Here is a 26,807-nt window from a genome sequence, read left to right on the forward strand (position 1 = left end):
CACAGGTCTCCCCCATTCTAGGAGAAATAGACATTTATTTAAAAATGGCAATCGGGCAAGTAGAATGTGCAGCCTCCCTGGGGCTTGGGGTGGGTGGTCAGGGCCCTAATTCTTGAGCCAGTCAAGAAACAGTTGGGATTTACCCTTTGAATCGCAGCACTGAGGCCTCGTGCTGAGAAATAACCTGAGGGGGGTCCCCAACCTACCCTGTCACTTAGTTTGCAGAGGCACTGACTATGGGAATCTGTCAAAGGCTACAGCTACATCTTGCACTGAACTCCCCATCCAGCTGGGTTTTCCAAGCTGCAGGGCGAGCCGTGTGCTCCCCGTTTGGGCTCATGAAGCAGTAGAGAGGCCCAGTGGTTCACCTGGGGATCGGCAGTGGGTGGGCTAGGGCCCTTGAGGTCAGGCTCTAGGACAGACTCGGTCACAACGCCCAGGGGAGGCCCCAGGGCTCATGGGACATCCTCTGCTGGAATAGCCGAGACCAGAGATGCACACTGCTCATTGGGCCACTGTGGGGGAAGGGCCTGGGCTTGGGTCTGGGTCTTGGGCAGCATCCTGGGTGGGCGTAGAGCCAGGCTTGCCAGGCCGCAGTGCACTTGGCAGACAGGGGCTGATGAAGAAGGCTTGCAGGAAGCGGCGCCGCAGGCCCTCGGGCAGGTAGTAGTGGATGAAGTACATGAGGCCCACACCGCGGCCCGGGTAATAGCGGCTTGGCGGATGAGCTGCCAGCAGTGCATCGATGATGGCATCTACAACCGGGCTGAGGTCGGGCAGTGCCAGGCTCAGCGAGTGCAGGAACTGCCCGTGTGTGTGCTCGATGTAGTCCTCTCCATAGGCCTGCAGCAGCTCTTGGGGCAGGCTGGTCAGCAGCAGCCGTTTCCGCCGCTCCCAGTTGCTCACGTTTTTTACTGACTCTGGAGAAAAAGTAATAAAATCAGCTAGGGAAGCCAACTCACCAGTGACCCACTTCCTGCCAAAGCCACGCCCATTCCAACCAGTCCCTGGCCCCACAGTCACCCCTCTTCCAGCCCCAGACTGTGACCTGCCCCCCAACCCTGACCCTCACCTGTCTTGAAGCAGCCAGGTTGGATGACGCTGACCTTGACGCCCCAGGGCAGAAGTTCACAGTTGAAAGTGTCCATGAGCAGCACCACAGCTGCTTTGGAAGTCCCATAGGCCCCCAAGCATGGATATGGCATGTCTCCTGGGGATGGATTGGGGGGGGGGAGCTCAGCCTGGGCTGGTGACTCCCACATCCCTCCCCACGGAGGGGCTCCTTTTTCGCTGCAGTGTGGGAATGCACTCACCTGCCGGGCTGCCCAGGGTCACAATACGGCCCCTGGAACGGCGCAAAAGTGGCAAGAGGCCCTTGGTGAGCTGCAGTGTGCCAAAGAAGTTCACCTCCATGCAGCTGCGGAATGTGGCCAGTGGAGCCAGCTCCGCATCGGCCACTATGTCATTGAAGCCTGCATTGTTGACCAGGCCCCACAAGCCTGAGGGCGTGGAGCAGGGAGGGAAATGATGGGTCAGCCCAGCAGCAAACCTACAATCCCTGCCCCTTCACATCCACCCTGCCACACTTCTCCGGGAGCCGCCCACTGACCTGTGCTGGTGGTATGGGCCTTGGTGAACTCCAGTACGCGGCTGATGTCGCCTGGCTTGGTCAGGTCCATCTGCAGCAGCTTTAGGTGAGGGGAACAGCAGGCACGCAGCTCTAGGGCGCCGGGGCTATTCAAGTCCAACACAGTGGCCAGCACCCTGAAGCCCATGGCATCTAGCTTCTTGGCCGCCTCCTTGCCAAAACCAGAGTCACAGCCTGGCCAGGGCAGGGTAGCCAGTGAACTCCCACTGTGGCCTAGTCCGGCTTGAGACAACCCCAGGATCACCAGGGACCAGATGGGATCCAGGCCTGACACCCAACCTACCAGCAGTCAGCAGCCCTCCCTCCTCTCTTAGGCCCATCTCTGGCAGGCTTTGCCCCCTGGCTGAGCACTTGAGCATCAACCCTTTCACAGCTGTCATCTCCCTGACTCCCCATAGCAACCCCATCGATCATGGCTTATGAGCCCCACTTTACAGATGAGGAAACTGAGACCTAGTATTGCTAAGTTGCTTCCCAAAGTCACTCAGCCAGCACAGTAAGGTGGGGACTCTATCCCAGGTCAGCCTGAGACCCAGTCGCAGTCCTCGTGTCCTTCTGCTTGCTTGATACCAAGTTTCTGCTCAAATGGTCAGTGTTACTGCACAGCCTCCCTTTCTTTCTGGCTGCCCTTGCCCAGGCTTCTTCCTACCTGGACACTGAAGCAGCCGCCTCTTTAGTCCTGTCCCATCTTAATTCCTAAGCAGCCGTAAAGATCTTTCCAAAAATGACAATATAACTCTGCTGAGAAAACCTTCCCAAGACTCCCACAGGGAGTGGGATGAAGCCCAAGCCCTCTGCTCCCATCCTCCAGGCTCTGCCCAACCTGCCTTCCCAACCTCAACGCCCCCTCCTGTTGTTCCAGGCAAGCGGGAGGCCCATCCCCAACTCACCCCTGACCCCCACCCTTGGAATTTCAATCAGTGGCAACAGTGAAGCATTCTCAGCTCCAGACCACTTGCCCCCAGGACAGGGACAATGATGGATGGAGAGGAGAACAGACCTGCATTTTAATCCCTTCCCAAACCCACCAAGTGTGACCTGAGGTCAGTTACCACTCTTGGAGACATAACTTCCTGTCTTTGGTATGTAGAGAGAAACCACCAGGCAGAGACAGCGTGGGGGTCCGATAAGCCCCTGCTTCCTTGATTGTTCCCATTCTGATCCAGGTTCCTCACTTGCCTCCCCCCTGAGCAGAAGCTGCAAAGCTGCTCTGCTTTCCTGTTTCAGGACAGCTCTGCACCCCCTCCCTGCCACGAGGCAGACAACACAGCTGGGCAGGGGGCCTTGAGCTGGGCTTTGTGTGGCTGGGGGCCTGCCAGCCAGTCCAGGCTGGGGCGGGGGTAGGGAGGGCCCTTCCTGGGCAAGTCTAGCTGGGCAGGGGAATGAGCATGTGTGTGTCCATTTGCCTAAGCAACACCCTCACTCCAACCCCACCCCAGAGCAGACAGTTCTTCACAAGAAAACTGGGCCTCCCAGCACAGTTAATGACACCTTGCACCTCATCTTACTCACCTGCACACACATACCTGTACATACCTCCAACCTACCTGCAGTGAACTGTGAGCAACACACTGGCTCACTCCCATGAGACCCTGCCACCCATCTGTGCACAAATATGCACTCGAGGTACCCAGCCACTCAGCCCAAACCCTGACCCCAGGGCTGAGCTGCTCAGTAGCTTTGGCCAGGATTCTCGGGGACATTCTCAGGGAGGGGTAGGTGGCAGCTCTGGCAGGTGGGGCAGGACCTGGTCCCCAACTGATCTCACAGGTGATGAAGGGCCTCCGAGTTTGGGGCACTGGGAGATGTGGAGCCTCTGATCTGATGTTTAGATGGGTTGGGATGGACAGACCTCTTCCCTCCCCCATTGTGGGGCTTTGCAACCAGAGGGCGGGGGGTGGGGGGGGAGCCCAGTCACAGAAGGCATCCCTCCTCACAGCTGCCACTCAGACTCAAGGCTACTGGTAGAAGCAAGCAAAGCCTGAGGTGAGATCTCAGGAAAGACCTAGTACTTGCCAATGGCCTGGGTCCTGTTGAGAAAGCTCAAAAATTAGAAGGCAGGAGGGGAGCTGGCCGGTCTCTGGGGGCAGATCACAATCTAGTCCCTACTTCGTCCAGGAGGGTCTGTCATCTTTCTTCCTCAAACCCTGGAAGTAGGACCCCCCGAGTCTTTACACTGCACCCTGAACTCAGGTCTCCCCCGTCCAGCCCGAGCCCTGCTCTCTCTCCACTCTCTTTGCTTGAAGCCCGAAGTCCTCGTGCCACCCTCACCCCGTCTGGGCACAGTCTGGATTCTTGCTCAGCATTCAAGGCCCCACCACATCCCAGCAGCCAAACTGATTCTGGATTGTCCCCTATCCAGACCATGCTCATTCCTGCCTGAAGCCTTTGTTCCACACCCTTTGTCTCACACAAAACACCTCCATACTCCACCTATCTCCACCCATCCTCTGAGGCCCAGCTCAAGGATGGCCTCCTCTGAGAAGTTCTCCGAGCTCCATCTGATCATGCAGGGCCCCCTACTGGACTGAGATCTCAGAGAAGCCAGTCTGGTGGCTGAACCCCCGACCCAAGTCCAATGTAAAGGCAGAGCCCTGAGCATCTGTCCAAAGCCATGGGAGTGGGGGAGAGAGTAGGCTGCCCTCCCCCCATACAACAGAGCCAGTGCCCCTGGCCTTTCTCCCCCTCCTCACTTCCGGCCGGGCCTCAGCCCCCCTTTCCCTTCCCTCGATCTGGTGACAGATTTATTCCCTGTTCCAGACAAAGGGAGCTCAGCCGGGCAGCCAGAGGCACCTGAGCCCAACTCTCTAAGGCCTCGTTCCTGGGCACAAAGGACCAGGAGGAATGGGGGTTGGGGTGCAGACTAGACCCTCTCTCAGGAGTTTGAGGGTGGTCAGCTGGACCTGAGAGGCGCCTGAATGCCCAGCTGTTTCTCATGATGACCTCAGGCTTTTCTGGATTCCAAGGGCACCGGCCAAGTGAGTGGTGAGGGTCCCAACTGCCCACCTAAGAGCCTTTCTCTGGCCTCAGGGAAGAGATGAGGCATCCCACATGGGGATGTCAGGCAGCGTTCAAGGGACGACCATCCACTTAAGCCCCTCAGAGATTGCTCTCTTGGGGAGGGGCCAAGCACAAACCCCAAACTCCAGGAGACTCTCTCAGCCATCAGTTCCCCAGCGCACCTGCCCACTCCCCGCCTCATCTTCGGTCCAACCCTCCCGCAGCTGCAGGTAGTTAACCAAGACTTGAGGCGGTGCTTTGCTTCCTACTTGGTTCGCTCCCTGCACCCAGGGGAAGGGGACTCTCCTACTCCTGCGCTGGGTGCCTTCCTTGCCTTGGCGTGCCCACGGGAGTCCTCTGGGAGTCTGGTCCCGCCCTACAGCCTGGAATCCCCACGCTCCGCGCCCCGCGCACTCACCGGTGATGAGCACCGCGCGAGTGGCCACGGGCAGGCGTGGCGGGCGCGCCAGGCAGGACAATGCGATCCAGCCGGCAGCGGCCAGCACGGCGAGTGCAGCCAGCGGGGGCAGCAGGCGCTGGCACAGCCAGTCGAGCGCGGCCAACAGCGCCAGCGCCGCCAACAGCGGGCGGCCCAGACGCAGGTCGGCGCGCAGTAGCTGCAGCAGCGCTCGGGCAGCTACGAGCAGCCAGGCACCGCCCGACGGCCAAGGCCAACGCTCCATGGCTGCTGGCTGGGCTGGGGCGGGCCGGGCCGGTGGCTGAGCTGGGGGTCGGGGGTAGGAACTCGGGGCCGGGGCGCGGGGTGCAGCAGAAAACGGACCGGGGAACGGAGGAGTACTCGCTTGCTTGGTTCGCCCTCGGGCCGAGCATATAAAGAGCCCTGGGGGCGGGGAGAAGGCGGGGCGGGGGCGGGGGGCGGGGCACCTCCATCGCTCCTGGCACCCCGCGCCGGGCAGGTGCCCCCGCCTCCGCCCCGCCCCCGCAGCCAGAACTGCTTTCGAAGAAGCCGGAACAAAGTTCCAAAGTTGCTGCTGGAGAAGGAGACGCCTCGACGCGGGCCGTGTCCGGGAGCGGGCCGGTCCGCTAGCCCCAGGGGTCCGCACCCGCTCCCGCCTGCGCCCCACACACGCTCCCCGGCCTCGGAGCCGCCGCTCCCAGGCGAACACAGCTCACACTTGCTTGGGACACCTGAGGACACGCACAACCTCCCTTCCGAGCGCCCAACACGGACAGCTCGCCGCCGCCGCCGCCGCCGGGGCCGGATCACCACGGGGAACCCGCCCGCTCTGCCCGGCCGCCGCCGCCGCCGCCGCCGCCGCCGCCGCCGCACTCCCGCAGGGCCATCGCACACGCCCTGACGCGCACTCACACCGAAGCTGTTTGGGGCCACAAAACCGGCTTGGGGCGGGGACTGGGGGAAGCAGGATAATCACCCGGTTCTTGGAAGTCCTTGCTCTGCCTTCCCCTCCCAGCCCTGGGGATGCACCATCTCCTCCTCCTCCTGCCACAAGTTCACATGTGCGGGGTTGCTGGGGGGACAGAGCGGGGAGAAGAATGGGAGTCATCGGGGGCTACGAGGCCTCCCATTAGCTCCAGCCCACCCTCCCGCCCCAGGGACTCCAAGAGCCAGGCCAGTGGGGACACCTGGGGAGTCAGTGAGGGCAGCCTCCAGGACAGGGTGTTGCCTGCCCTGTTCCCATGACTCCCCAGGGGATAAAATAAGTGATGTGAGTGTGGGTGCATTTCCCTTCCTGTGTGTATGAAGGCTTGTGTTTGTGTGTGGCCTGGCGGCCCCCCACCCTGCCCACCCCCGTGTCTGGCACCTTGTGTTTGGCATTCATGCCAGGGCTCTGCCAGGCATTAGGAGTTGGTGCCAGTACCTGGCTGCCAGGCCCTGTGCTGAAGGCAGTAGGCGCAGCCCATGGCAGAGGGGCTCTCTCTGGGCTTCCTGTGGGCTTCCAGGCTTGCCCAGTGTCTCATCCATGCCCACACTAGGTCCTGGAAGGTCGTGGACCCCTCTGAGCTCTGTCGCCCCTTCTATATTTTAGGTGCCCAGGCTGTGCCAAGATATGCCTTCTCAAAAGCCTTTTCTGCCACCCAGGCGTGACCCCTGTGGGCCAGGGGGATCTCAGTGAGGGGCTGGGAGCCAGACCCACCTAAGGGACAGGCTTTGGGTGAGGATCCATTTCCTGCCCAGAGCAGTGCAGTGCCCCCCTTATTTCTCCTATAAGTACAGATGACAGATCGGCCCTGGCCCTGTGAGGCAGGACTTGCTTGGAGAGGGTGTGGTGCCGGACCTTGGGTGCATGACCTTGTGTGCCTGTATTTATATACACTCAAGTTCATGGGCTCCATGGCTTGTCTATGCACATATGGACCGTCTCTCCCTGTGCCGACGCTGTGTCTGTGAGGACATTTGTATATATTGATGTGTTTCCAGTAACTCTTTCTTCCTTGGTCTGGGTCATCCTTTGGAAACTCAGGGAAACATCCCCCCACCCCCCCAAAACCTGCTGACTCCTGTTACCCTGAATCTATGGCCCAGACCCAGAGGTAGGCACAGCACCCTTGGCGTGGCTCCCTGATCTGAGCTGTACACCTGGACTGGTGGGACACCCCGCCTCCACACACACACATCCCAGTTCTAGTCACCCTACTGAGCCTGGCTGCAGTCTCTTCAGCTTTAGTCCATAAAGGCTTCCCTTTAGGGTTGGAGAGAGGGAATGGAGGAGAGGGTGAGGTGGATCCCAGGCAACCTTCAAGGTCAAGGCCACATAATAAGTAGTACCAGCATTGCCAAAAGCAGGAGTTGACAAGTAGGGAGGTAGAAGTGGGAAAGCAAGATGAACAGAGACTAAGAAACAGGATCCTACACTGTCCTGGGAAGGAAGCATGAAAGATCCTGACTCATTGGGAAGCCTGGAATGGGGCAAAGGACCTGCTGAGAGGGGGTGTGGGGAATTGTCTTTCACTGTAAAGTAGAAATTGGCTAGGACTAGGACAGGGAGAGGGTGTTTCTGGCTCAGCTTCTGGGACACTGCCCCCTTGGACAGAACTTTTAATCTTGTGTGGCTTGGGTCTTGTGGGACTAGATGATCTGCCACATGTGAAAATTATATATATATAATTTTCAGGATTTATGCTTCCCAGGATTTATGCTTCAGCCCCCTGTGACCTCCTCGGGGGTAAACTGACCCCTTACCCCTCATCAGGTGGAGATGTTCTAGAAGTAGAATGAAGGTGGTTTGGGCAGTCATGGCTGGGAGTGGCTGGCCCAGCCCTGTCTGAGAACTGGTGCCAGGTTGTGCCTGCCCAGGGGCAGAGAACCAGCCTCTGCCAGACCCAGGAGTCTGGGTTGGCAGGGGCCTCCAGGGAAGAGAAGGGAAGGGGGCAGGAGCCCCAGCAGATAAGGCAGGGCCTGGCAGGGGCAAAGGAATGAAGGGCAACCAGAAGGAGAAGAGCCCCTGAGTCACTCCACCCCTCAGCCCTCAGCCCATAGCCTCCCTTCGTTCTTAGTCCTGCCCCCCACCCTCACCCTTGGTCAGAAACCTGGTGAGCCAAACGCTTAGCATGCCCAGGGCTCTGGAGGGCCACAGAGTAGGTGGGGGGCCAGGGCTGGCTCCGGTTGGCTCCAGCTGAATCCAGCAGCTCACTGGCACCATCTGCTGGCCTTGGGGGGAGGGCGTGGCTCTGAAGGGGATAAAGTGAAGGCTGCTGGATTTGAGGATGGGGAACCAAAGTGCTGAGTATGGGGTGCCAGGTGGCAGTCTTCAAGAGCTCAGGCTCTGTCTCCCGATTGCACAGCAGGGTTTCTGAAGTTAAACACTCTTCCTCCCTCTGTGGCCAGCTTGGAGGAGGCAGCAGAGTCCCGGGAAGGCCCTGCCCTGCACTCTGCTCACCCCTGGTACCCCATCACCCTTCCCTCCTGGCATAATGCAGAGGGCCCCAATGGCCAGTCTCTCCCCCTGGTTCTGAATCCCATCCTCAAAGACAGCACTCTTCCATTGAGTTCCCTCTGTGTGTTAGGCCCTGTGCTGGGCACCGTGGATATGAGTGCTAACCACTGGCCCCTTCCCCACAGCAGCACACTCGGGCTCTGGCCTCTCCCACTGGTAACCAACTACAATAAAGAATGTCTTGCCCTAGCCGGCTTGGCTCAGTGGATAAAGCATCAGCCTGCGGACCTGAAGGGTCCTGGGTTCGATTCCGGCCAAGGGCACATGCCTGGGTTGAGGGCTCGATTCTCAGTGCGGGGCAAGCAGGAGGCAGCCGAACAATGATTCTCTCTCATCATTGATGTTTCTATCTCTCTCTCCTCCCTTTCTCTCTGAAATCAATAAAGAAATATATTTTTAAAAAAGAATTTCTTTCATCCTGGCCAGTTTGGCTCGGTGGTTAGACAGGTTCCATTCCTGGTCAAGGGCATGTGCCTAGGTTGCAGGCTAGATCCTCTGCCCAGATCAGGGTGCATGTGGGAGGCAACAATCGGTGTGTCTCTCTCCCATCAATGTTCCCCCCCCGCCCCCCGCAGCCCCCACCCCCTTCCTTCTGCACTCTCTAAAAATCAATGGAAAAATATCCTCGGGTGAGAATTAAAAAAAAAAAAAAGAACTTCTTTCACCTCAATCCTCTACCCCTTTCCGCACGCATTGTTCTCACACACACCCCGCCCCCATTCTCAGCCACGTTTCTCTAAAATCGCCTGCAATCACCATCCCCACTCTCCCCTCCCCCAGTCTAGCTCGGAGTCAGCTTCCCCTCCTGACCTCACCAAAGGTCACCAGTGAATGCCATTTTAGTCCCCAAATACCCTGGACACATCTCTGCTTTCAGTTAACTTGGCTTCCTTGAAGCCTCTGCCCTGTGGCAGTCCTCATGCCCCAGCCCCTTTCTCCCTCGGGCGCCCCCCTACCCCTCTGACTCCCCTTCTGGAGCTTCTCTTTCTCTGGGTGAACCTCTGGCTGTGGGGACCCCTCCCTCAGCATGAGCTCATCTTCCCACTCTCATGCTGGTGACTCCCACACTCCTTTCCAGCCAAGGCCTCCTCACTCTTGACTCCAGGCCCAACGTCCAGCTGCCCCGAGAGGCCTCCCTTGGATACCCATAGGCCCCTCACGCTCAGCAGGCCCAAGATGGTCTCATCATCTTCCCTAGTTCTGACAGCAGCCCCCCACCCCCACCCCCATGACCCTTCCTCTGCATTCCCTGCACTGGCCTCCAAACCAATGCTCTGTCCCAGCCCTTGCTTGGGTGCAAAGCCTCATACTAGCCCTCTGTAGCAGGCAGCATTATTACAATTTTACTTTCAACGAATCTGAGGCTTCCTGCGGCTAAGAAAATTGCTCAAGGTCTCAAGCTCAGGTGCACTTGAGTTTGAATCTTGGACCAGCGGCAAGATTCAAATTCAGGTGTTAGCGCAGGGCCTCCTAGACTTCACGATGAGGGAGAGAACTGGTGATGGTCTTGAGCAAATGAGATCCCTGTTCCAGTTGGCCAGGGAATGGATCTGGGGGCAGGGGAAGAGTGGAGGCTGGGAGTCCTGTTGCTGCATGCCGGCCAGGGGACAGAAGCAAGGTCTATTTTGGACAAACCGAGCCCGAGGTGCTTGCAGACCTGCAAGGGTTCTGCCCAGAGGTAGCTGGAAGCGTGTGGTTCCTAGCACATCACTCACATGGCCTGGGACTCCTCGTGCCCTGGGCGTGAACTGAACCCTCTCCCCATTTTCCGAGGTAGCCCATCCAGGCTGTGCACTTGGAAACCAGGCCCTTCGGTTACCTGGGAGAGGGGAAAGTGAGTTGCAGGGGCATCACTCGTGTTTTCAAACTGTGTGGTACCCTCCTCTGAATTTTTATTTTGCCTCCAGAATTGGAGGCAGGTGTTTGGGTGTTAGGGCCCTAAGTTGGGAAGCACAAAGATAAAGTGTCCCAAAGGGTTTTCGGGACCAGCCCCAGGGAAAGGCAAGCCTCGGCTGGGAACATTTGCAGGGAGAGTTCGGCTGACTCACCGGCCTTCTTGGATCTTGCCGTGTGGCTTTGAGCTATTCATAATCCTCTGTTATATTTACTGTGTTTGCTGTATGCCAGTCCTTGTGTCCAGCTCGCTCGTACTTTATTTACTTATGCTATTCTCACATCATCACTATGAAGCAGGTACTAGCACATCACTCACATGGCCTGGGAGCCTGGGAGATAGCTGACTCACCTCCTCGTGCCCTGGGCATGAACTGAACACCCTCCACATTTTCCAAGGCTCCCCATCTGGGCTGCGCACCTGGAAATCCCCTTCCTATAAAGAAGAAAACAAATTCAGAGAGGTTAAACGGCATGCCCTGCGTCACACAGCCCCCCAGACACTACGTTCCTAACCACAGGCAGCACTACCCCCCGGCCTTCCGCCTCGGAGGTTGGCATGGTGCAGTAGGCAATACCCAGGCAAAAGCCCATCAACCTTTTAAAATTTGCTTCCGGATTAGAAACATGTCTCCCAACAGTAGAATTAAGGCAAGTGGTTCAAACTAATTCCAAAACGTGCTTCCTTACAGCTCCTATCACCCCCAATCCAGGCCTTTTCTTGGCAGAACAACTGCAAAAGATACAAAAATTAGTTGATGTTGGCTGACTGGTTTAATTTATTTGCATATACATAACTCAGCCCCACCCCTGGTGGCTAATACCAGGCGCGGGGAAGCTGTGGCTGTTTTCTGATTGCTGGTGGGGAGGCCTGTGTGTGTTGTTTTTTTAAATAAACTGAAACCAGATGGAAGGGGTTTTTGTTCACAGCCTGGCCTAAAATGTTCTCCCGCAAATTCCTTGAAAAGCCAGCCACCTATGAGTGGTGCCTATTCTCCTTGGAGGTCCCTCGATACTGAGATGTAATAGTGAGCAGGGCTGGGGTTTCTAACGTGAAAACAAAAGGAGAGAAAGAAGCTTCTAGGCCCAGGGGCTCTCGGGAACGGGGTCATCTCCTGATTTGGGTCCTGGGCTGTGGCTTGAGTCAGAATCACCTGGACCAACCACTTGGTGAAAAAATGTGGATTCCAGACCCCCCACATACACAACCATTTGCAGCACTAACTACCGGCAGGAGCCTCCAACTCTCAGAACGGGTGGATTTTTGAGTCAGTGGAAGGGGTTACTCCCACCCCACCCCCCACCCCCCACCCCGAAATGGGCCAGTGGTTCAAGGTGGTTATCAAAATATTTTTAACTGCCAGCCAGGTCGAGGGCTTTGTAATGTCCCTCGAACACCTCGTTAAGAGGTTCCTTGTTCAGAGAGATGAAGCAAGTGTGCCCACGGTCAGGGCGCCAGGGGCTTCGCCTTTTTCTTTGGAACGTGAACGGGGCATTGTCGTGGTGAAAGTCTGACCCAGTCCCCAGGCAGGGGAGAGCCTTTCTCTTCCAGCTCCGACCTTCATCCCCAGCTCAGAGCACTGTGCTTTTGGATTCCGAGCCTTTTCAGATAATTGTGTCAGGTTACATAAGGTTTCAGAGCTAGGAACAAAGGAAATTCCACAGGGAGCAGGCCTGAGAAGTTCCCGCATATAATTTGCTTTAAAGTATTCGAGGAAAAATGCAGGTGTCCCAGCCCTGTGCATTTTTGAGATAAAGTAGGAACAGCCAACAGCTTTGATGCAGGTACCCTTTCCCCATAGAAATGAGCAAGCGGTGGAAACACCCCGCCCGCAGGAGCACGTGCGGGGCCGGGTGGAGGTCGTTTGCAAAAAGGGCAGGTTTGACCTCACGGGCCCAGGGTACCTTTTTCCACCCTTGCTGCATCTCAGGTGACACATGTGGTAAATATAAGCCTTCGGTTGTCCAAGAAACATAAAATAAAAAACTGAATTACTGGCAGCCAAGCCTTCAAGTCTTTGGTCCCTAGGACTCCGCAGACACATTTTCCATATGCCATGATTTTTTTGTTTTTTGTTTGCCTCCAAGGGATGGCCCTGTGGCAGCTCTGTTGCATAAGGTGCTGTTTCCAAACACCTTGTTCCCAACTGGAGATACAGAATAGGTTTTATCTAGATCCCAGAGAGTTCTGGAGGGGTGACATGGTGTTCCCAACGGCACTGGTTATAGTCAACAGTGGGAAAGCTGCCAGAGCCTTCCCACCAAGGAAGCTGGGAGAATATTCTAAACACTGAGCGGCAGTTCTTTCTTACAGCACAGAGCGGTCATAAAAACCACTTAACAAGGAAAAATTAATGGGAGGAAAATGTCTTGAAAGTAGCAAATGAAAAACAACTTTACGAGGGACATGGAAAAAATAGATTTACTACCAAGGGATGGTAATATAGGAAAGTCATTTTACACCAAAAATAATTCAAGGAGTGGTATTTACTTTACAACGGGCCTCACACAAGAATTCCTATAAATAGCACACTCCTTTCCTTTGTTCTTTCCTTTCCTCCTTCCTTCCTCTGTTCCAGGCTCTGTGCTAGGGAAGCCATGGTGAGCTAGAAAAAACATCATTCCTCCTCTGTGGGCTCTCTGGCTGGCTGGAGGGACAGCCCCTAATCAGATCACCCCACACTCAAGGAGCCATGGACGGAAGGAACTAGAAAGCAGCGTCCCATGGTGCGATGGCAGCAATGCTTCCTCTGTTCTGAGGGCCAGAGAAAGCTTTCCCCGAGAAAGTGATGTTCCAGGTAGGGAGATCGTCACGTGCAAAGGCCCTACAGAGAGGGAGCCTGGTCCTTTGAGGAAAGGGAGGCCATCGAAGCTGCAGGGGTCAGCCAGAGCCACGGAGCAAAGGAGGTCTTGGAGGCTGTCGTGCGGAGGAGGTTTTGATGCTAATTTTATGGGATATAGAAATACCACTCCCTGGGGGAGCAGGGAAGAGTCACTGAGCATTGTAAGCAGGAAGTAAAAGAATCAGCTTGGCTTAAAAAAAAAAAAAAAAAAAGACGGCCACAAGCTGTGAGGAGAATGGACTGACAGTGTGGGAGCCCACAATGGAAGCAGAAAGACCAGTCAGAGGCCTCGGTGCTTGCTGGGGCAAGAGCTGCTGGTGGTCATGGGGACGCGCCAAGTGGATGGGCTGAGTCATCCAGGGCCCATTGGAAAGGGTACCGTGACCCAGATGAAGTGGACTCGGCAAGCAAGAGCTGTGGCTGACCACGTCCCACCCAGGTTAATCTGATCATGAACATGTCATTCTATTAGCTGATGAAATGGTTAGCATCATTCCTGGTAGAAAGACAAAAAAGGTTTCGATTATGTGTATCAGTGTCTACTACCAACTGAGTACTCTGTGCGTTTATAGGCCTGACCACACTTTCAGCCCTATGCAGTAGCTATTGTTACCTCCATTTCACACAGGAGCATACTGAGATTTAGGGGGGTTAAGGAATTTGCCCAGCTGGCGACTGGCAGAACTGGGGTCGAAACAAATAACCACTGACCTGCCCGGGGACAAGTGACAAGTCCCAGGAAGCCTGAGTACGCGTTGGCCCTAAGGACAGGCCACCGGCTGCAGCCCAGGAGTGTTTTCTGGCATTTTTTTTGGAGCCGCGTAAGCTGGCTTAGGATCTTCTCACACGTGTGTGTGCATAAGCATTCCCAATTACAGTTGAGCTTTTCTCCCTGTGAACCCTGGGCAGACCTGCCTTGTAGATCATAGGCAGGAACAAGTCCTGCTCAAGGGGCTGACTGACTTCTGTTCCAGAAAAATGTGTCACATTTTCAAAGAAATTGTACAAAGCGGGTGGGAGGAGCTGTAACAACACTTCAAATAATGGGAACCCTGTGGGAAAAGGCCTGGGGGTGGGACTGAATCTGCAGGTTCCAGGAGTTGCACAAGCCTCACTGGGCACAGGGACGAGGAGATGAACAGGAGTTTGCTGAGCACGGCTACTGGGAGCCATGCTTTGTCTAAAGACAAAGGAAACCCCGCATTATCTTAAACAGAAGACTGATTAGGTGATGTGTTCAGGTTAGGAAGATTTCTACCCTCTGCCTGCCGGGGAGCAGGCAACATGTGGCCCCTTCGGAAGTGATGCCCTGGGCAGTGTCAGGCTCTGGATGGGAAGCCACATGATGATGACAAACTCAGAAGATTACCATCAAACTGCCCATGCCTCAAGCAAATTTAAAATGAAAAAGCTGTCAGGGTGTCCTCAGAAAGCCTGACTTGGAGTCACTCAGACACACATCAAGGGAGTCTGAGCTGTCAGTTGGATTTTTGTTTCAAATGAAACAGCTTTCATTGGTTAATGTATGTGTACTTAACCCTATCTGAAACCTACTGTACTAGTTTCCTGTTGCTGCTATAACAAATCGCCACAAATTCAGTGGCTTGAAACAACACAAATTTATTATCTTAAAGTTCTGGAGGGCAGGAGCTTGAAATGGGTCTCCCTGGGCTAAAGTCAAGATGTCAGCAGATGGGTTCCTTCTGGAGGTTCTAGGAGAGTATGTTTTATTGCCTTTCCCAGCTTCTGAGGCCCCTACATTCCTTGGCGCATGGCTTCTTCCTCCATCTTCAAAGCCAGCAGTGTAGTATCTTCAAACTTATCTAACTTTTTTGTTGTTGTTGTTAATCCTCACCCAAGGATATTTTTCCATTGATTTTTTTTTAAAATATATTTTATTGATTTTTTACAGAGAGGAAGGGAGAGAGATAGATAGTCAGAAACATCGATGGGAGAGAAACATCGATCAGCTGCCTCCTGCACATCTCCCACTGGGGATGTGCCCACAACCCAGGTACATGCCCTTGACCGGAATCGAACCTGGGACCCTTCAGTCCGCAGGCCGACGCTCTATCCACTGAGCCAAACCGGTTTTGGCTTTTCCATTGATTTTTAGAGAGGTTGGAAGGGAGGGGGAGAGACAGAGAGAAAAACATCGATGAGAGAGACACATCGACCGGTTACCTCCCGCACATGCCCTGACCGGCACTGGGGATCCAGTCTGCAACCAAGGTACATGCCCTTTACCAGAATTGAACCTGAGACCCCTCAGTCCGTGAGCCGACACTCTACCCACTGAGCCAAACCAGGCAAATTTATCTGACTTTTGCTTTCAGCGTCACATCTCCCTCTCTGACCTTCTCCCTCTTATAAGGGCTCTTGTCATCACACAGAATGTATGTGGAGAATCTTGCATCTCAAGATCCTTAATCATATCTGCAAAGTCCCCTTTGCCATATAAGGTAACATATTCATAGGTTCCAGATATTAGGATGTGGACATCTTTGGGGGCTGCTATTTTGGGGACTTAATTTGTTAAAGTGGGACTACACCCACTTTAACAAATTAAGAGAAAGAATGGCAAGTCTGGGAGCTAGGAGAAGGATGGACTGGAAGCAGGCAGGTTGATGTTAGGGAGACCAGACCAGAGGCTGCTGCAGAGACAGTAAGGAAGATGCTGGTGGTCTGGGCAGGAATGGAGTGGAAAGAATGAACACAGGACATGCTTCAGAGGGAGGACTGCCTGGTCCTGGGAACTGTGGGGTTAGATGGGCAAGGACTAGGAGGAGACTGTGTAGATGGCAGTGCCCGTCGGAGGGCCCAAGGGGAAAAGCAGGTTTGTGGCGAGGACAGAGAGGCATGTAGGGACGTGCTGCATCTAGATATCCATGGAACATTCCGGAGAGGTGCCTAGGAGGCAGGTGGACCCAGAGTCTAGAGAGCTGTGACTCTTGCGGCCTTCTCTCCCTGTGGGCATACACGGGCTTATTCTCCACCTTGATTTCTGGGTTACCATCTCTGTTTGACCCTAAGTTCTATTCCAGATAAGAGTTGAGAGGCCATCTTGTATTTCTGAGACTATTGATTTTTCTTTTGTGTGTGTGAAAATGTAAGAACATTGCACAAGCAATGATAATCATTTATTCATTAAAAAGAATAATCATTCCTTCTCAAATATTATTAATGGACAAAACATATTCTCTGAAAATAACAGTTGGCGGTACTAAGAATTCTTTTTTTTCTTAACCCTTTGAGTGCCAACCAATATCCTAGGAACTATGCTAAAATTGCCAAGGCATTTTTGCTGATTTTACAGTTTAGGAAAAAAATTATGAATCGCAAGTAAATGAAGTTACATATTCAAAAACTTAAGGAAACCTTTACTACACTGACATATTTAGCAATATCATCATCACTAATAAAAGCAGACTTAGAACTGGACGCCATTTCGAAGCTTTGATAGCGCTTCCGGCACTTTTGGCGAAAGACAGGAGGCGGGCAATCATGCTCCCCGGCACTCTAGGGGTTAATTAAGGTATTACATATGTGTCCTTATCCCCTCATTACCGCCCCCCACCCCCGAGACTACTGATTTTTATTCCACATCAAGTTTGAGTTTATCAGCCTGGAAACAAGACTATGTCATAGAGATAGCCCTGGGCGGTATGGCTCAGTTGGTTGGAGCACTGCCCCTTCAGGTTCAATTCCCAGTCAGGGCACATGCCCAGTTTGCGGGTTCAATCCCTGGTGAGGTGGCGTACAGGATGCAGCCGATAGATGTTTCACTCTCACATTGATGTTTCTCTTCCCCTCTCCTTTCCTCTCTTTAAAAAAAGAAAGAAAGCCCGAGTTCATGGGCGAGTCCATTCTGAGTATCCCCAAGGAAAAGGGGAGAGCTTTCAGGGAAACCAGGTCCACAGGGAGGTTCCCCAGGTGGGGAAAGAGAAGAGAGTCTGCAGGCCCTGGAACAGAGGACGCCGGCGCCTGTCCTGTGTCAGCCCCGGGGAAGCAGAGCCTAAACCTCAAAGTCCTTTTGGATAGGACAGTGGCTATGGCGTCAGTGCTAGAGAGGACTCGGGACCACAGGATGCTTTTCAGACTGTGGCTGTAGGAGATCCTGGTCCAGGGAATAACCTGGGTAAGAGGAGCTCAGTGGAGACCAAGGTTAAATTTCCCACCAGGCTGGAAGATGAGGGCTCCCAGAAGGATTTATGCTTGATTTACAGGAAATAAAGAAAGAAGATACTCTGCACAACGTATTTTAAGCCAGTGGTCCTCAACCTTGGCTGCACATTAGAATCACCTGGGAGTCTTGTTAAAACCTGATTTCTGGGCCTCATCATTAGTAACAAAGAAACAGAACTTCCGGAGGATGAGGCCCAGAAATCAGGATTTTAACAAGATTCCCAGGTGATTCTAATGTGCAGCCAAGGTTGAGAACCACTGTTTTAAGCTCTTGTATTTCACCCTTTATATTATGGAGCTCCGGCATACTTATTTGTCTAGCTCTGTCTTCCCCTTCGCCTGGAATCTCCATGAAGAGCAGGGACCTCATGGGTGTTCCCCACCGTATGTCCGGTGCCCTGCACATACGCTCATTAAAATGTGCAGGAATCTCCCCGAGGACGGTGGTCTCGGGAGAAACTGGAAGCGGGCGCTTTTGGAACAAGTTAGGGTTTCGAGAAGACAAGGTGTGGGTTGGGATGGCGGGGGACGACTTTTCCAGGAGAAAGGCTGTGGAGGAGCGGGGAACGGGCCGGCCGGGGCGCCAAGGGGTCCTCGAGCCACAGCTCCCGGGCTGCCGGCGCGAAGTGACGCAGCGCGGTTTGGCCGCTGTGGGGCGCCGTAGCCCGCGCCGTTGCCAGGGGAACGGGTCCAGCGCCGGACGAGGCCCAGCCCGTCTCGGCCTGGCCCGGCTGTACCGCCAGCCCGCGGGAGCCCGAGCCCGAGCCCGAGCCCGAGGACTCGCCGGCCTAATCGCCGCCGCGCAGCCCGGGATGGGGCTCCGCTCGGGGGTGCGGCGCCGCCGGGTCCCAGGGGCCATCCCGACCGCGAGGGTCTGAAGCGCGGCCGCCCCGGGGAGGGTGGACGGCCGGGCGAGGGCTGAGCCGCCGAGTGACCTTGGCGAGGCCGCCGCGACGCGCAGGTGAGGAGCTACCGCCGCGGTTCTCACCTCGAAGCCTGGCCTCGGCCACCGGGTCGCGCTGCCGCCCCGCAGCCGGGTTCTGCGCTCGCCTCGGCCTAGAACCCCGCGGCCTGGGCTCCGGGGACGCGTCTGAGCGCGGAGGCTGCCTTCCCGTTTTTCTTCATCAGGTTCACAGATGCGCATTGAGAGCCTACTGTGTGCCAGGGGCGGGGCCCCGGGGGCTCCTGACAGCCAATCTCCACGGGCTGTTGCGGGGCGGGGGCGGGGGCGGGCGGGGGCGGAAGTGGGTTCAGGTGGGGATGTGCGCCCTGGAGGTGAGCGCGCGGGAGGCGGCGGGGCCGGGTCTGCGGTCGGAGGAGACGCTGAGGCTGAGGCCTGAGGTTGAAAAGGGGCCGGCGTTGCGAACAGGGGAGGGGAGTTTCTGGAAGAGGGAAAAGCCAAGTGCAATGAAGGATCAGAAAGGGCGAGGGAGCCTTGAGAAACGCGGGGGGAGTTTAACGCCATCCCAGCAGCAGGAGGACACCATCGAAGCGTTTTTGACGTCGTTTCCCGTTTTGAAAAGCTCGCCTTCCCCCGGGTGCGGTGGGCAGTGTGGCGACAGGGCACCGGGAAGTCAGCCGAGGGTCGGCCTCGTCCCGCCAGTGGCACTGCGCCGCCAGACGCACTGAGTCTCGGGGCCCGCACCCGGGAGGGGGGCGAGTTGCCCTCATGTTGTTTCTAAGGGAGAAAGCGAGGGGCCAGCCACCTCGGAGGCCAGGGAAGCGCTGGCAGCAGCGCCTGGCGCAGAAGAAGTGCCTGCCCTCTGAGTGCTGGTGGTGGTTCTTCTCATCAAAACACTGGAGGGGGTCGATGGTGGAGGCCTAGGTGAGGGCGATGGCGGCAGCGACGGTAAGAAGTGGCTTCACTTCCCTTATGGAAGGAGAGCCGGGTTCAGACCCGGGAGAAGGGTGGTCCCTGCTGTTGTGGGACTAGCTGGTGGTTCGCTGCTGGAGACGGGTTTATAAACACAACCTTCATGAGACGGAATAAAAGCAACACTGGTGCTTAATGAGCCAGTTTTGTTTTTCTGACTTTGTTCTGTCAAAACTTTGTTCTTAATGACCGTTTCTTGGTGGGTGTTCCTGGAGGCTTACTCCCACAATCATGGGAATCGATTTCCTGGTTAAAATCAACAGCCCTGGCCTCCGCTCATTGGCCTCATTCCTGCTTCATGTTACTGCTCCCTCCTCCTTGTCCCAGTTCCTTGGCTGAACTTGAATCCCAGTTTGCAGCGGTTGGTTGCTCCGGGAGGAGAATGACACAAAATGTTTGCAGACCACATCTGCTCAGGAATGGCCGAGGTCAAGCTTCTCTTGACCTCGCATCAGACCTCGGCGCTTTGTTTATGCGAGGAGCCCAGCCTTATCAGGCCAGGGCCTGAGAGGTCTACCAGAACGGCCTGAAGTTCCAGTTTATTTTCTGGGAATTGTTGTGATGTGCATCTCTTAGTCACTTCCCAGGATTTTAAGGCCAGAGACTTCTCTGGTACCTGTGGGGAATTTTAATAAACAAAGAACTTGCCACTAGAAGTTCTTTTAAAAGACTTTTTACACTGTAATACAGTGTGCACCATGTCCTCCTTTAAATGGTCAAATTGGGCATCTGTTAAATCTTGTTGCAAATTATTTTAAAAGCAGATCCTGGGGAAAAAACAGATAACTTATTTATAAGTATCCGTAGAAAGTCACTCGCACGGCAACCATAAATCCTCTAGTCAAAATAAAAGATGACTGGGAGCAAAACATTTCTGTGGTGTGTTCCTTCGCTTTGGGTTCAGGAGTCACAAGGAGCTGAGCTGCCCTAGGCCAAGGACGGGAGCAAGGTCCTGCCCAGCAGCTCCTGTCCCTCTGGTTGCCTGGTTCTGGCTTGGACAAGACCCCCACAGCTCGTAGGGAGCCCTGCGGCTCTTCCTCACAGCCCTGCAGCTGAGCGAGTCAGAACTGCTCTTGAGACGGAGAAGGCCCTGAACTAAAACGGAGCTCTCTTGCTGCACGGTTGGCAGGCAGGAGTTCCTTGTTTGTCTGGCATGGTACAGGGCTCCGGCTCACGTGAGCACATTTGGTCCACACGGCAGCCTAGTGGGGCCGGAAGGGCAAGAGGTGACACTGCTCAATTATTTATTATTTAACAGGGTTGTTTTTTTTTTTCTAAAAGCAGTACATGCACACAGTAAAAACAAGAACACAGTTCCTACAGCACCAAGGCATACGCAGTAAAAGCACATCTCTGTCTCACTCCTCGCCACGAGGTCCCGTTCCCGAAGGCTGCCCCGTGTTTGCTCTCTTGTGTTTCCTTCCTGAGACAACCCATCCACATGGGAACACAGATGTCTGTCCACCTGCCTTGGTTTTTGCTCACATGGTGGCACTCTCTACAGCCATCATACATCTTGCTTTTCCATTGACCTGTCATTTCCGCCCTCCTTGTTTTTGACATTGAATAGCATTCCATTGTGTGAATGTGCCATAGTTTGTTCATATTGCTTTTGTCCTTTATTATTACAAACAAGACTGTGTGTATCTTTGTGTACTTTGTGAATATATATATATATATACATATATATATATATATGATAAGTACCTAGAAATGGAATGTGGGCCTAAGGGTATATGTGTTCTAAAGCTTGGCAGCGTGGCCAGATTGCCTTCCAGCTAATTTGTTTGAAAGGTGAATGAAGGAGAGACCCAAAGAGGTGGCTTTATGAAATTTGCACCTCCTACCTGGGTCCCTCAATCTGTGAGCGGCAGTACAGCTACCAGAACCAGGCTCAGACTCTGGGCTTAGCCCTCATCCCTTGCTCCAATCTGCAACCCCCCCCCCCCCCCCCCCCTGCCGCATTGGTGGCTCAGGTGTCTGGATCCCCAAGCCTCTCCTCTGACCCTCCCAGTCCATGGCCTCTCTCCACACACCCTCTTTAGTAATTGAGTTGATTCTTTCCTGAGATCTTAACCATCTTGCAGGAATCCAGGAATGCCCTCTCCAGGGCTGGCACTTTCCTCCTCACCTTGGTTCTTTGGACAACGCCATGCATGCACGAATCTCAGAATCACATCCCTAAATATTTTTTTCATAGGAGCAGAGGTGGACAAGAGGGAAGTGGATCAGTCATGCAATTATTTTACCCTTAGTTTCATGTTCCACAGTTCTTGTAATAAGAACTTGAAATGTTAAGATTTCCTCATTTAAATAAATTGAGGTAGCCTAACCTTATTTGGAAAATGCTATTTTAGGCTTTTAGCAGGTGAATGTTAACAAGAACAGATTATATTGTCATCCTGGCAATGGGCTTCACCTTGTTGGAGCAAGGCAGGGGCCTGCACAGCCCCTCTAGTCGCCTTAGAAGCCAGGGGATCCTTAGCTTACCAAGGTGGCAGCTGCCTTTGGCTCTGACACTCCATGGGGCCTCTTGCCTCTGTCTCTGCCAGCTTGACTCTTGGTTTGTTCTGTGGCAGCAGAAGATACATGAAGGATCATTTGTCAAGGCCTCCCTATCTCAGCCCACCAAAGATGCAGTGGGGAGCATTCGGTGGGCAGGGGGAGCTTGTGGGCTTGACCTCCACCTCTTGACCATCTCCTCCCAAAGTACAGGGCGGCTGAGCTGCTGTAGTGTCAGTGCCCCCCTACCCCCCCCCAACCCTTTCCTCTCTTGATCATGCTCGCTTCCCCACTGTGATGTGAAAGCTTTCCAAAGCCCCTATCACCTTTCTGTCACTCCCCTGCTTTAAACTTCCTGTGACTTCCTGTGGCTCTTTCAACAATGCCCAAGCTTTCTCACTTCACTTCCTATGATCTAACCCTGCAGCTCCCATGGCTCATCTCTCTCTCCACTGCCTGCCTCACTCCTGCTCCCACCCATCCACCCTGTGTTCTGTCACACTGAACGGATGGCCCTTGCAAAGCTGCAAACACACCCATTCACCCATTGTTCTGATGTCTGTCTGGGTCTGTGTGGGCCCCCAGAAAGCAAGCCCCTGAGGGCAGGCGCCTGGTCTCATTTTGTGTTTACATCCTCAGTGCACACAGGGGCCTGGGCCCCAATAAGCACTGACTGGGCCAAGGTGTGAGTGACAAGCTGGCCACTCACATGGCAGCCTAGTGAGGCCAGAAGGGCAAGAGGTGACACTCCACGTCGTCCAGGAGCAGAGCCATGGATCTTTCAATCTGGCCTCCAAGAGCAGTGCTGAGAGGGGGTGGGACAGCCAGTGAAGTCCCGGGCCTGGTCCCATCAAGGCTTGAGGCCCATCTGGGATTCTCTCTGACCTCCCAGTCTTCTTTAAACTGAGGACATGTTTTTGTTTGTTTGTTTGTTTTAGAGAGGGGGGAATGGAGAGAGAGAAAGAAAGAGAAACATCAATGTGAGAGAGAAACATTTATTGGTTGCCTCCCGTATGTGTCCTGACCGGGGATGAACCTGTAATCTAGGTATGTGCCCTGACCAGGAATTGAACCTGTAACCTTTTGGTATACGGGATGACGTTCCAACCAACTGAACCACACAGGCCAAGGCCCTCCCAATCTTTTTAATCAAATTTTTTTTAGGCCAAAAGAATGTGGTCAACTCTGTGAGGGAAAATATCATCAGTTAAGAACTTATGCCTTGGGCCAACTGGCATGTCTTCTGACAAGCTGAGGTATCTACTCTAGAATGCTGCCACTGCTTCAAGGGACTTCGACCTCATAGCACTGTCCCCTCATGCACTACCATCAGTGGTATTTCTCTGGGTTAAGAGTACCTGGTTTGGAGTCAGAGCCACCCGAAAGGCTGTTTGTATCGGCTTCTGGCCCCAGATGGTGACTCCTCCCCCATCAGGTATCTGGGCTGCACTGGGGCTAGGGGTGCCTGCAGCCACTGCTAGTCCACTGTGGGCAGTGGGGCATGTCAGCAGTGTGCCTCCGCTGCTTTCTTTAGAAAGGCCCTCAGGTGTAGGGCTGTTAAGATGTGATGAGGCAGCCTGGCTGGTGTGGCTCAGAGGTTGAGTGTCAACCCAGGAACTAAGAGGTTCCCGGTCAGGGCACATGTTCCGGTTGCAGGCTCCGTACCCAGAGGGGGGCATCGATGTTTCTCTCTCATCTCATTGATGTTTCTCTCTCTCTATCCCTCTCCCTCTCTCTCTAAAAAAAAAAAAAAAATATATATATATATATATATGATGTGATGAGGCAAAAGGAAAGCCAGGACTTAGGGATTCCAATTCATGGGTTCCCTTCAAAGTCATTGCCCTGGTGATGATGTGACTGGAGAAGCGATGTGCAAGCCACAGGGATTTGTCCCCTACCCTGAGCAGAACCACCCAGCTAAACTGTATTCACAGGGCTTGACATGGTGACCATAGACTGTTTCCAAAAATCAAGGACAAAGATTTGCTACCTCTGGGGACATCCAAAATAAAGTGATGTCACTTCTGATGGAAGGTGAGGTTACATGGCGATCCAGTGGCCCAGCTCTTAAGACACTGTGTTCCTTGGGACCATTGACATAAGAAAGCAACATCAGCCAACCCCATCACTTTGGACATAAACCTCCTAGAATATCAGATGTAGTAGCCTCAGTCTGGAAAGATGAGGATCACCTGCCCAGAGGGCTATTTTAAGGGTAATTATGGTGCCTATCTTTTAGGGAGCATTCATATGTCAGGTTTACCTACAGTGTCGCTGATCTATACACAGCCCTAGGTAGGCAACCCTAACCCGTTTTCAGATGAAGGAACTCAGGCCAATCAGCTAGTAAGTGCAGAGCCAGGACTCGAACCTAGATCTGTTTCCTCCAAAGCTGGAACTCTTTTTTCACCTTTTGCTGCTTCTTATTGAAGACAAAGGACTCCATTAGAGTCCCTGGAAGAAAACTAGGGTTATATCATTTAGCTTTGAGTGAGGCTACTCAGAGTTGTCTTCAGATATGCCAGGCTTAGCTTCCAGGAGGCTCTGAGTCTCAGGCGGGATGAAGGGCAGAGTGAGTAAGTGCAAATGTTCCGCAGTCAGGGTAATAGCCAGTGGGCAGGGGCAGCTGGGGCGGGGCAGGTGAGGGTGCGGGCAGGTTTGGGTGCGCTGTGCCTGTGCAAAACAGGGGAGTTGTGGGTGCCTGGAGGCTGTGCAGATTGAAGGCAGGGCAGAGTGGGACAGATGGCTTTGGGTGGACCAGGTTCCACACCATTTACCATGCCCACATTTCCTTTTATTTCAGATGTTCTCAAGTCAGCAAACATTTACTGAGTACTTTCTATGTACAAGGTACGCTCTGGGTGCTGGGGGAGGGGATGTGGGGAGCAGAGGTGAATGAGTCACACACATTTACTGTCCTTGGGGGAAGCTGGGGTAACGGGCAAATGGATATGGGGAGGGTGGCAGAGTGTTCCAAGTGGCAGCAACTTGCCCAGTAAAGACTGAGCATGAGCTCCCTGACTTGGGGTACCCCTGGCGGAGGAGATGCTGTCAGTGGGCTCTAAAGGTCAAGGAACATTTTGTTGGGCTGAGAAGTGAGGAAGGCCCACGGGCATGGACTCCTGAAAGTGCAGCTGCCAGGGTTTGTCCCCAACGCCCTGCCTTCCCACCAAGAGCTCCCGGTTGGCCTGTCTCCCCAAGTCTGGTGCTGCCTGCCCAGGCTCTGTTTCCACCTCCGGCCCAGAAGCTAGCACAGGCCCACCCTGTCTGCCAGGCTGGTGACTTTGGCCCTTAGGCCAGCTCTTGGACCCAAGGCTGGCGGGATGGGGGCATGCTGCCATCTGGTGGCAGGCTCTGGTCAAGCCCTCATTTTCCCTGAGCCCCCTCAGGTCAGCCCACTTGTCTGTTCTCAGTGCACCAGGCCCAGATTTTACTTAGAGAAACATGGTCATTTACTCTTCTGGGGGGAACAAGGAGGAATCCTCCTTCTCTCGTGGGCTGGCTCCTCCCCAGCCAAGAAGCCTCAGGCAGCTTCCGAGGCACAGGGGAGAATGTTCAAGGCCCTCCCCCAGTCCTAAAGGGAGTACATGCTTACTAGGACCAGAGGCTAGATCCCCCTTCCACACAGCTCCGCTCCTGTTTCCCTTAGCAAACGGTAAGGGGCCCCTCTCTGACACTTGCATTTGGGCCACAGGACAGAGGTGACTAATCGTAACAGAATCAGCATGTGTTCTCATCGGTCTGGCCCAGCCAGATATTGTTCCCAGATGAGAACATGTCTTATTGGGTTTAACACTGATGGCTGTGGAGACAGAACACTTTGAGTAACAGGCAGCCACACTGTCCTGAATAAACCCTGGGCCCTCCTACCTTGTACTGGCCAAGGCCAGGGCCAAAGCTGGCTCTGGGGCTTTGAGACCAGCACTCCACACCAGCCTCCCCCACTGACTTCATCATGCTGGGGCGCCGGTCGCCCTGCAGAGTAGCTGGGAGGTGGCTTAGTGCCCCAGCCTGCTTACCTCCTGCTGAAACCTGGCTGCATGCGTGGGCTCTGGGTCCAGCCTGGACCTCCTCAGGCTAATGCTCTCTCTACTCTTTCTCCCTCTGGAGATGAACATCTGCAACAAGCCCTCCAACAAGACAGCGCCTGAGAAGAGTGTGTGGACAGCACCCGCACAGGCCAGCGGACCCTCCCCGGAGCTGCAGGGCCAGCGGTCCCGCCGGAATGGGTGGAGCTGGCCCCCGCACCCGCTCCAGATTGTGGCCTGGCTGCTGTACCTCTTCTTCGCAGTGATCGGCTTTGGGGTCCTTGTTCCCCTCCTGCCTCACCACTGGGTGCCTGCTGGCTATGCTGTATCCTTGGGAAAATGTGGGGCTGATTCATGGATTTGTAGGGGCAGTAGATGGAGGACATGGCAGAGGCCTGAAGATGGGTTCCAGAGCCTCAGAGAGCGCAGGGAGACCCGTTTCTTCCCTGGGAGAGACCAGCTGCCTGCCTGCCTGACCTCCAACCTCCCTCTGCCCCCTCTGCCCCCTCTGCCCCCTCTGCCTGATGCAGTGAGCTGACAGACCTGAAGTACCTTGGAGCATATAAAGGCCCACACAGAGGGAGCCTCTCAACCAGGGTACCGCTCAAAAGCTCTCTTTAAGCTAATTGTGTCCAGAGCTCAACAAGGGATAAATGAGAGAGTAATTATTCCACTTATGAAAGAATTTTTCACTTTTCAAGAAGAGTCATGGTAGAATTCTTTTACATAGTAAGGTTTTGGTACATTTAAAATGTGGTTTTATTTTGGACAGATTATGATGCGGTCCCAGGACTGTTTAGGACAGTGGTTCTCAACCTGTGGGTCGCGACCCCTTTGGGGGTCGAACGACCCTTTCACAGGGGTCGCCTAAGACCACCGGAAAACACATATATAATTACATATTGTTTTTGTGAT

General features: G+C 54.3%; 2 protein-coding genes across 6 annotated transcripts in view; one reads left to right on the forward strand and one right to left on the reverse strand.

Annotated features, from left to right (window-relative positions):
• HSD11B2 (hydroxysteroid 11-beta dehydrogenase 2) lies at window positions 1–18,645 on the reverse strand. Of its 3 annotated transcripts, XM_070398522.1 has the most exons (6): window positions 18,475–18,645; window positions 10,811–10,894; window positions 1,610–1,799; window positions 1,314–1,499; window positions 1,073–1,210; window positions 1–920 (listed from the first exon to the last, which is right to left on the reverse strand). In XM_070398522.1, the coding sequence occupies exons 1-6, from the start codon at window positions 18,628–18,630 to the stop codon at window positions 505–507; spliced, it is 1,170 nt and encodes a 389-aa protein (XP_070254623.1). In that variant the 5' UTR covers window positions 18,631–18,645; the 3' UTR covers window positions 1–504. The 3 variants fall into 3 exon arrangements, with proteins under 3 accessions (XP_070254623.1, XP_070254624.1, XP_070254621.1); XM_070398523.1 differs by lacking the exons at window positions 10,811–10,894; window positions 18,475–18,645 and adding an exon at window positions 10,281–10,362 and having other exon boundaries at window positions 1,610–1,822; XM_070398520.1 differs by lacking the exons at window positions 10,811–10,894; window positions 18,475–18,645 and adding an exon at window positions 5,067–5,447 and having other exon boundaries at window positions 1,610–1,822.
• The window catches only part of ZDHHC1 (zinc finger DHHC-type containing 1), a 20,087-nt gene continuing 11,451 nt past the window's right edge, over window positions 18,172–26,807 (forward strand). For 2 of the 3 annotated variants that reach the window (XM_070398519.1, XM_070398517.1), the window contains exons 1-3: window positions 18,172–18,447; window positions 24,668–24,714; window positions 25,975–26,217. In XM_070398519.1, the coding sequence (XP_070254620.1) occupies window positions 24,706–24,714; window positions 25,975–26,217 (252 nt within the window). In that variant the 5' untranslated portion in view covers window positions 18,172–18,447; window positions 24,668–24,705. The remainder of the gene's footprint in view (window positions 18,448–24,667; window positions 24,715–25,974; window positions 26,218–26,807) is intronic. The other variant, XM_070398518.1, reaches the window with a different exon arrangement.

Source organism: Myotis yumanensis, unplaced genomic scaffold (genome assembly GCF_028538775.1).
Source record: "Myotis yumanensis isolate MYYU_CA2020_CCGP unplaced genomic scaffold, mMyoYum1.0.hap1 SCAF_18, whole genome shotgun sequence".
In the NCBI taxonomy this organism is placed as follows: domain Eukaryota; kingdom Metazoa; phylum Chordata; class Mammalia; order Chiroptera; family Vespertilionidae; genus Myotis; species Myotis yumanensis.

Bases quoted from the DNA above. Each gene is read 5' to 3' on its own strand.
- HSD11B2 (XM_070398520.1), bottom strand. From the start codon at position 5,331: ATGGAGCGTTGGCCTTGGCCGTCGGGCGGTGCCTGGCTGCTCGTAGCT. The intron at 1,823-5,066 runs GTGAGTGCGCGG...TGCCCTGGCCAG, and splicing joins TCGCGCGGTGCTCATCACCG to GCTGTGACTCTGGTTTTGGC. The intron at 1,211-1,313 runs GTGAGTGCATTC...ATCCATCCCCAG, and splicing joins GACCCTGGGCAGCCCGGCAG to GAGACATGCCATATCCATGC.